The sequence below is a fragment of the Pseudophryne corroboree genome, chromosome 8, assembly GCF_028390025.1.
Source record: "Pseudophryne corroboree isolate aPseCor3 chromosome 8, aPseCor3.hap2, whole genome shotgun sequence".
In the NCBI taxonomy this organism is placed as follows: Eukaryota; Metazoa; Chordata; class Amphibia; order Anura; family Myobatrachidae; genus Pseudophryne; species Pseudophryne corroboree.
The window spans coordinates 263,499,576-263,509,995 of record NC_086451.1 but is presented as its reverse complement, the minus strand read 5'-3'; the positions used below and the strand labels follow the sequence as shown (position 1 = coordinate 263,509,995).

At 43.0% G+C, this 10,420-nt stretch overlaps 1 protein-coding gene across 2 annotated transcripts; it reads right to left on the bottom strand.

The window, feature by feature from the left end:
• Positions 1-1,341: 1,341 nt before the first annotated feature.
• LOC134947708 (protein shisa-1-like) lies at positions 1,342-8,932 on the bottom strand. Of its 2 annotated transcripts, XM_063935658.1 has the most exons (3): positions 8,622-8,932; positions 4,548-4,861; positions 1,342-3,616 (listed from the first exon to the last, which is right to left on the bottom strand). In XM_063935658.1, exons 2-3 carry the CDS (start codon positions 4,831-4,833, stop codon positions 3,087-3,089), a joined length of 816 nt encoding a protein of 271 aa, XP_063791728.1. In that variant the 5' UTR covers positions 4,834-4,861; positions 8,622-8,932; the 3' UTR covers positions 1,342-3,086. The 2 variants fall into 2 exon arrangements, with proteins under 2 accessions (XP_063791728.1, XP_063791727.1); XM_063935657.1 differs by lacking the exon at positions 8,622-8,932 and having other exon boundaries at positions 4,548-5,623.
• Between the last annotated feature and the right edge of the window lie 1,488 nt (positions 8,933-10,420).

The following is a 10,420-nucleotide window of genomic DNA, read 5'->3' as shown; positions in this document are numbered from 1 at the left end:
TAACAAAGTCTTTTTCAGCAAAACTCAGTAGAGCTTCACTGATGTACAGCCAGTCTCCCATGCACATTTTCTAAACTTAGGTCTGGAGGAGGGGCATAGAGGGAGGAGCCAGTTCACACTGTTAAAAAGTCTTAAAGTGCCAAAGGCTCCTGTAGAACAGTCTATACCTCATGGTACTAAAATGGACCTCAGCATCCTCTAGGACGTAAGAAAAATAAGGTAGTCCCCTTTTTTCTTACAGCGGCTGCATGCGGTCAACCTGAAGACGGTCTGGACCAGCCCGCGTTCCCATTTCCACACCCTCACAACCCCACCCCTGCCTGTCAACCAGGCAGAGGAATTGGCATCACTGCAATGTGATCGCATCTCCCAGGATGTGCAGACCAGGTCCTGCACACTACCCCAAAAATCTAATCCCATTGCAGGTGTGATGCATACTGAATAAGGCCCTAAATCCAAAGGGAATTATTGATTTTTCAGCCACAGGATGACCCATTCAAAGACATGGCATAGAAGATTTCCTTTCATGTTCCTAATGGGGCTATATTAAAATTTACTGCTACACGTTGAGGTGCTCACAAACCAAACGATCACAACCAAAATAAAGTGTTAATAAAAGGGTTGTGAACATAAGACAAGAGTTTAGTCAAAATAAATAAAAATAAAAGAAAACCCATAAACAGTCACAAGGCTAAAGCAATACTTCGGCTTAAAAAGGTGATTTTGTTGAGAATCTTTGATTACAGGCAAAATGAAAGCCAACTTGCATTTTAGTTCCAAAATGGTCACACTACATTGGTCGGACACAGTGACTAGAAGTAATGTGTAGTTTATATTTAAAGCCTGTTCTCTAGATAACAATTCATCATTGTGTTTAAGGGAGCAACACCATCACATGTAAGTTTCTATTAGGTTTAGCCTAAATCCCTTAGCATGCAAATCCTGTGGGACATCAGCACCTAAACCTACTCCTATTGTCCTAGCATGACTAGATGATATCTAGACAAAAGCCCAATGTTTTCATGGCGAGCAGCAATTAGGCTCAGGCTATTTTGGAGACACCTGGACTGCCCATGCTAAATTATTTCACCTTTGCCCAAGAGGGGGAGGTGAAGGGCGAGTTGTGTAAACAATGGCTTCTGTCTGGTAACAAAAGTAGTTATTAAAAAGGTCTTCTGTACATAAAGAAACCTTGATTACCAATGCATAGCCACTCACTGGTTTATACAGATAATGGAACACTATGAACCTGCTGAATTTCTAAAGCCTATTTAGCATGCCAACTCCACTCCAAATACTTTTGTTCCACACTTCAAGTATCCAGTAATCAGGAAACAGTCATTAACAATTTGGTTTTTTTTATTGTAAAAATATAAAATAAAGTGCAGTTAACATTGCTAAAGTTAAATAGGATGCTCCTCTTCCAGAAGCAAATACAATAGCCATAGAAAATATTTTTTTTAGCATAGTTTAATTTAAAACAAAAAGGTGTCAATGCAATGTTAAATAAAGGATTATGGAAAAGGGGATATTTACCATGCCAGTGGTACAATGATTTATTCACATGAGCATTCTAAAGATTTTCCTCACACGTGGACTGCTGTACTCTGAAAAACGCTGCAGATTTGGTGATCACTGATATCTATGCAGAGACGCGTGTGCTGTTCTGTGGCAGCAATCAGTTTGTGTATGTATGTATGTATGTATGTATCACACGGGTAGCTGTAAAAACAACATGACAAACCTAGTGTGAAATATTATTGTGTATATATTATACACACATTCGGTTTGTAATGTTATTTAAACTACTACCTGTGAGAAGGTTACATGCATGTATGCGTGTGGTATGTGATCAGTACCTACAACACTTCTTAAAGAGGAACACGTGAGAAAAGACTTTCACTAACCCACTCATGTGAACCAACACAATTACAAACAGGGACAGTCAAGCTGTTGCAGGATTGCACTCCGTGGAAGTAGTCTTTATTTGCTCTATTGCAGAGGTTCAAACGATGTCCTCAAGACACCCCACTTGTCTAGGTTTAAGTTTATCCATGCTTGGACAGGGGTGCCAAGGGGTCTATTCACGAAGCAGTGAAAAGTGTGGAGAAGTGAGCCAGCTGCTACGTATAATTTCATAGAAAGCACTTGATAAAGGTTACTTAAAAGCCGATTTGTTGCCATGGGCAACTTCTCCACTAGCTCACGTCTTCACTATTTTCACTGTTTCATGAATAGACCAATTAACACCTCAGTCAATACGATTTAACCATCTGTGCTGCGATATGGATATAACTAAAACCTGGTAGACAGTTGGGGTGAGTTGAGAACCTCTGCTCTATGGGCCTAATTCAGAGTTGATCGCAGCAGCAAATTGGTTAGCAGTTGGGCAAAACCATGTGCACTGCAGGGGGGGGGGGGGGGGGCAGATATAACATGTGCAGGGAGAGTTAGATTTGGGTGGGGTGTGTTCAAACCGAAATCTAATTTGCAGTGTAAAAATAAAGCAGCTAGTATTATTTACCCTGCACAGAAACAAAATAACATACAGCGAACACTCTCTGCACATGTGATATCTGCCACACCTGCAGTGCACATGGTTTTGCCCAACTGCTAACAAATTTGCTGCTGCGATAAACTCTGAATTACCCCCTATGTACTAAAGTTAGCAAACAAAATAATAAACAAGTTTTTTTTTTTTTTTTTTTAGAACCCTCCAAGCAAGATGTCCCAAATGTCCTTTTACTGTAGTTACATTTCAGAAGAAGCTGTCTAAAAGATTGGTGACAGCTCCAGAGATTCATAGCCCTGCAGCCCTAGATCTGGTGACATTTAGTCCAGGTTGCCATTTGTTTGCCCCATGACTTAACTCTTTGGGTTTGGAGATGATGAATATAGTTCGAGGCATAACAGTCAGATTTAAAGTTTTTTTTTCCCCTCAAGGTGTGATATCAAACCAAGACACGTTATGGTAGATTCACCAAATACAGTTCCTCACTTTCATTACCCACAGACCGATCTTAATCATTATCGCTGCTGTGCTTTTAGAGCTCAGTTTAATGACAGAACACATCTTTTCTCTGCTCTCAGCTCTTGGAAGGCAGTTCCTCCTGCACAGCTGGATCAATATGCTGGGGTAGTGACAGGTAGGTATTTGTAGCCTGTGAGTAACAGTTTCTGACGTCGATGTAAGAAGCTGGGGTCATTATTATGGCATGCTCAGTTGGCAAAGCATAATTCATGAATGGTGGTTGTAAGAAAGGAGTGCCACTTGTGGCATTGTGCATAAACTGAGCATTTGGGGGACAACCCATGACTGGAAATGATGGGGGCATTTTCATATACAGGTTGATATTTTCAGGTCCCAGAGAGCAAATATTTTGAGGACAGTTTCCCATAGATCCACGGGGAGCCGAATTGGAGCTAGAACTGGAATGCCTTGAGTGGTCTGTAGATGGTTCTGTGTCCAATAGTCGGCTTTGCGGTGCAGGAAGAACAAGCTGGGTCCCTTCTTCAGGCTTCAGGCATCTGCAGCAGCACACTCCCACAAGGGAGCCCACAATGACAAAGGCCACAAATATACTGCCAACCAGAAGGAATGGTAGGTATGTAGGCACTGCAATACAAAGTATATTAGCGTTAGTAGGACCTTACCATACATCACAATTGAAATAATCACATATCTAGTAACTAACTTATACCCCTTTTCCACTTACGAGCACGGGTCGCAGCCGGGAGCCTGACACGGGAGCTGCCCCCTGCTGCGACCCGTGCTCGGCCCCTTTCCCATCAGCAGTCACAACCCGGCATATGCCGGGTTGGTGACGCTTCTAGTGACGCGGCAGGGGCGGCGCAGGGAGATCACATGATCTCCCAGCGCCGCCCTTCCATACAGTGTAAATGGGAGCCGTGTCGCATCGACGCGGCTCCCGTTTACACTACAACCCTACCCGGATCAGTCCCGTGTCCTACCCAGGTAAATAGCCGGGTAGGATTCACGGGTCACTTGATCCGGGTTTACCCTTTTCCACTTGCAAAAAACACAGGTAAATGCGCGCCCCCGTGCATTTACCCGTGTTTTTTGAGCTAGTGGAAAAGGGGTATTGCTTCTGCTGTACCACACAGCAGATGGGCAATATGCAGTATCTGCAGATATATTCATGCATCTTTCTGTGTGTATGAACAACCAACAGCAGATATATCTGCCAGTGTGTACCCAGCTTGATGAGATTCAATTCTAATATTTGAGTAATTTACCAAAAACAGTGTTATTTTGCTAAAGACGTGTGTGGTACAAAACAGCGTTTAGAACGTTCATGATACCGAATAGAAACAGATACAAAACATTATCAAAAGTTGTACAAGAAACATTTCCGCCACATTTCCCCGTTGTTAGCACAAACACACATTCACTGAGTATATTTTCATCATAGCTGAAGACTTCCAAGTGAAAAAGTTATCAATTCGGCTGCAACTCATAAGTCAGTCTGTGAACATTCAGGTGCGTTACACAGGAAGGGCACAGAGTAAGAGGAGACCAATCTTACCTGGGGCTGGCAGATCAATGCCTGGCACTCCTTCCCTGGGCATCTCATCCTTCTCCTCGCTGGGGCACAGTCCCTGGTCCAGCCTCGCCTCGCTGGCCGTACAGCAGTACCGCAAGCTGCAGGAGCCGCAGCAGTAGGTGGCCTCTGGCGGGTCATAGCGCTCCGGGCACAGGAAACCTGAGTGCCACCCTCCGTAGTTATCAGCCCATCCATGGCAGTACTCTCCAGCTTGTCCCGAGCAGGACCTAATAGCAAACACCAGCAGAAGGACCACCACAGCGCACATGGTGTGACTGGCAGGGGTCTAACGATGGCTGCATAGGGGGTAGAAGTGTTTTATCAGTTGCAACGGTGACCATCCCCCCCTATCCAAAATAAAGTCCTCCTTCCCCAGCAGGAGGGTCACATCACCGAATCATCAGCCCGCCCCTAGCGCTCATGGGCTACTTAACATAATAACATCTATAGGTAAATGTAACCGAATTTCTGCAGCCTCTTTTCAACATCAGAATACGAAACATCTGTCTGGTACCAGCCTACACCCGTTTGCGTTCGTTTAGTTGTAATTAAAATATTCACAGCCCTGTTGATGGGCCCAATACAGGGAATACTTGTCACGTGACCTGCAGATACAGTTACCTGTTGGGAAAGTTAAACACTGTTGTACACACAAACGTCTGATTTAATCACTTCCACTATGCACAAATGGTAATATATGTCTGCCCCATAAAGTCATCACCTCAATACACTTTGCATACGTTACCATTGCCAGACGCTCCTGCTAAATCAATTACCCCAGTCTGTCAATGATAACGTGATTTATGAGAGTTTAATGACACTCACCGCCGTCGCTCAGCTCCACCTACCGCATGACTCCTGCGCTGCACTCAATTCATCACCAGCTCTATTACTGACTACAGACGCCTGGCGCTCTCATTACCATGTCAAAGTATACTTTACTAATTGGTCTCTCTCTTATCTACTGTTATTACCAGGGTCGGATCTAGACTTTTCTTTTAGGGGGGGCGGTTTACGGTTTAATCTTGACCCCTCCCCTCTCCAGTCCCGACTCCTCCCCTCTCTCGTCTTGACTCCACCCCTCTCATCTTGACCCCTCTCATCTTGACTCCTCCCCTCTCCCGTCCAAATTCATCCATCACACAAATAGGTATAATTGCAGGTAAAGGATTTGTTAGTGGATGTTAGGTATAATAATCACTTCTACAACACATCAAAGCAAAGTTGCCCAATATGACATCTATCCAAATCCCTCCTTATGTTCATCATAATGTATGACACGTCATGTACAATTGTGATACCTACAGTATAAAAAGTTATAATCCCCTAATATTGGGGTATAGCAAAAGAAAATTAAATATAAACAAAATGTCTGGAGTAATTATTTGCAGCTATTTCTCATCTTAATATGAGGTACTGATATAGAGACAGTCAATCATCAAGGTTTATATGTCAACGTCGTTATGAAATACAGTATTATCATAAACCTTGATGATTGACTGAATCTATATAAGCGCATTATATTAAAATGAGAAACAGTAACAATGTGATAATACCTATAATTCCTTTCTTTGGGATACTAGCAACTTTTATGGATACAAATGGTAACAACTGGCATTTTATGTGTTACTGAACCAGGAAGGGAAGACACATTATAATACCCTGTTATATTATTATAATAAGGGGAACTGCTGAATAGTACCAAGGGGATTTTAGGCACAGAGTCTTGGGGGGTTAGACCAATTATTTGATAATCCCACACAGTACTCAACACTTGCCAACCCTAATAGATGAATTCCACATTTGTAATTGTCCAATAATGGAGTTTGAGACTAACCAGGATTAAGTGAGAGTACGTAATACTCGCAGGAGTTCACCTGTAGATTAAAATCCCTTTTGCATCTATGTGCCACATAGGTTTGGGAAATCCCCCCACCACCCTTTTTTTTCCAGAAAAATGTTGCAAGTATACCATAGTTATCTGATTGATACAATTAATTTAAGGAATTATAGGTATTATCACATTGTTGTATAGAATTTAGCCAGTGCTACTGCATATGTAGGTTGTTCATAAATATACCACTTCAGATACAGCAGATGTCATACTTCTTATTAGGCTCATTCAGCTATCTCCAATGAAAGGGATAAGCAAATATAGTGAAGTACTGTTTAATAATTGTAAATTTCAGCCAAACCTGAGCCTGCACCAGTGGGAGAACCCAGGACTTGCACTGTTTCAAGTGCATTCTGAACTGCTTAAATAACAGTTCATGTCTAGCTGGAATTGTCAAAATTTGGCCACTTGGAAATACATGTGATCTGTGTGGAGTTTATATGTTTTCGTTTTTCTCATATTAAATCTTACAATTATTAAACAGTGTTTCACTATAATTGCTTATCTCTTACATTTTGGGTATATCTGAATGAGCCTAATAAGAAGTATACTGTGAGATATGACATCTGCTGTATCTGAAGTGGTATATTTATGAATGACCTACATACTGTATGCAGTAGCGCTGGATAACTTCTATTCAACCTTTTTTGGCACATATTTGGTGAAGATGTGAGGATACCTTTAAGTAAAATATTGAGCTCACCGAGCTGCTTTTTTTCTGCTTGTGCGCACTGCTAGGATTGTCTATTTTATAAATCTATTATCAGATTGTTAATGTTTCTCATGTTAATATGAGGTGCTGATATAGAATAAGTCAATCATAATTAATCCAGACATTCTGCTTTAATTTAATATTTTTTTGTTATACCCCAATATTAGGGAATTACAACTTTGTATACTGTAGGTATCACAACTGTACATGACGTGTCATAAATTATGATGAACATATAGATGGTATAATAGAGGGCCATCAAAATACGGCATTTGTGGCAACAGTAGTGACAAGACATTTGGCATAATTCAAACTTGATCGTAGCCGTGCAGCTACGATCAGTTACTCAGACATGCGGGGGGGGGGGGGGGGACCCAGCACAAGGCTAGTCCGCCCCGCATGTCTGACTCCCCACCGTACAAGTTCAAAACCATCGCACAGCGGCAATGCTTTTGTACTTGATGAGTAGCTCCCTACCAGCGCAGCTCCTGCGCACAGGCAGGGAGCTACTAGTCACTGACCGGGTCACAGCGGCTGCGTGTGACGTCACGCAGCAGCCTGCCCCCCGCACGGTCCGGGCACACCTGCGTTGCCTGGACCGCACCCCTAAAAAGGCAGCAAAACGCCACCGGCCCGCACCCTCCTGCCCAGCGTCCGCCTCTGCCTGGCAGGGCTGAGATGGCCGTCGGCTGTCTGGCATGCACCAGCGTATATGTGCAGTTCAAACCTGAACGGCTGCTGTGAGAAAATGCACAGCAGTGATCAGGTGTGAATTAGGCCCCTTGTCTGTAATGACATCAGTTATAAGAGAGTGAGGCTCCCGAGGACGCACCATATCAAGCAATTGAAATATTTCTAGGGATTTGGATAGATGTTATATTGGGGGACTTTGATTTGATGTGTTGTAGAAGTGATTATTATACCAAACACCCACTAACAAATCCTTTACCTGCTTATCTTGCAATATATCCCTACCAGCTATTAGGGTGCCATTTATAATCAAGGGATCTCTCCCACTGATATATAAACTGATGCACATTATAGGACCAATGCTATACAGGAACTTGAAGACGTTAATACTCATTTGTGAGGCTATAGTGAGGGCACCTTGTAGGGGAATTACACGGTGAGGACAATTCCGAGTTGATACCTTGTAGAAGGAGTATGGTGTTATGAGAAAGTAACCAAATAGAGGACAGATTAGCATACACCATATTTCTTGTATAGCATTTTTATACACATTTTCTGTACTTTTACACGCATCTCTCTATTATTTTAGTATTTCACTGACAGGACATGATATGTAATGTTTAATATTATGAAATACAAGGAATATTTTAAAACCTATAAGTGCATCTACTACAGACATCCTCTGTTCTACTGTATCGCACATATGTGAGACTCAACCTGTAATACCCTGCCTAGGGAATATGGCAAGAAGATCTCTTACTGGCTGGTTCCTCTGCAACAGGCTGGTAAGATGGTCCCTTTTCCACAGGCTGGTCAATGGCACAGATTGGCAGGAAAGTCCCTCTGGCTGGTCTCTGGGTGCAGGAATGCAGCATGCTCTCAGCGTGGAAAAAAGTAAACACACTATAGTATACTGTTTGTATTAGCCCACTAGCCTGTCTTATAAGTGAAGCCACGCCCCCAACACACAGCCACACTTCCTGGATCTGTTATCAGCAAGGAGACGCTGGGGAGATGAAAGCAGTCTCAATCAACAAACTATGTTGATTGATTAACTGCCGTGCAGGCCAAAAGGGTGAGTGAGGAGGAAGGGGCACCCGCTGTGAGCTGCTGCGACTCACACCACTGACTATAGCTGACTGACTATAGCTGACGGCCAGCTGAGATAGGAAGGGGTTAAGGAGCAGGACTTCACAGACAGATTGTCTGTAGGCAGAAGTGTGCTAGGGGGGGCGATCGCCCCCACCGCCCCCCTCTGTATCCGTGCCTGGTTATTACTGGATATTTAGTATTTTACTTTGACAAATTTGAATACTGTCTTTAAACAGAAAATATACAGGCAGCGCTACTGATGAAGTGATTGGAATGGAACAATATTAAATGATATAACAATTTATTATAGTAAAACCAATAAAACTACTAAAATTAGCAATTACTCTCCTCACAATTGTATAAAATAAATTACATACACCACATTCAGTTGATATTTCTGTATAGAATGGGATCACTCGGTGTCTGTTCCTGTATAATATGCCCAGATAAGTCCACTAATTCCATAGAGGTTTGGTTAAATTAGCACAGTTCGGTTGTTTGGATATTTACCGGTCATCACTTTAGAGGTGGAAAGGCTTCCATACATGAGAGTCCATATTAGACTTAGAATGTCCTCATTTGTATTGGTGAGTGCTGGGGATATCCTCTTGTTGCTGCATGGCAAGCTGGTAGTGGATCCGGGACTGGTTCAGACACACACTGGTGATCGCCAAAGCTGAGATGGTGTAAAACAGGGGTCTGACGTGTTTCGCTGCTCCCAAATAAGTTTAGCAGCTTTATCAAATGTCAGAGTGCAGCACATTTTAATATTCCCCTTGTCATCTTTTCAATTAAGAATAACATTATATCCTTTTATTAGTATTGCAACTGTACATTTTGGAGAGACTGTTACAGGATTCTCTAGCATTAAGTCATAGATTATTAGAGATTGGTTCCCTGAGAACCAACACCCCCCCCCCCCCCCTCTTCTCCGAACTTCACTACCCGATCTCGGATCCGAGTCAGGCTTGGGTTTTCCCGCCTGACTTGGAAACCAGAACGAGGCAAAACGACATCATCCCGCTGTCAGATTCTCGTGGGGTTTGGATTCCATATAAGGAGCCGTGAGTCGCCGAAATTTTCACTCCGACATTGGAGAGTGTAGAGAGAGGACGTGTCTCCGTCCTCAGGGGCAGATATAGTAAGCCTGGAGAAGTGATAAAGTGGAAGGTGATAACGCACCAGCCAATCAGCTCCTAACTTCCATGTTATAGGCTGGGTTTGAAAAATGACAGGAGCTGACTGGCAGGTGCGTTATCACCTTCCACTTTATCTTTTCACCAGGCTTAATAAATCTGCCCCTCATTGTCCTGCTTCAGTGTAGTGTCTTGTGCTGCATCAGTCCAGTCTCAGTGGTAGTGTCCTCTGCTGCCATATATCCAGTGCTGCTGTATAAGTCCAGTCCAGTGGTGCTGTGTTGTACTGCATTAGTTCAGTGGTGGTGTATTGTGCTGCATCAGTCCAGTC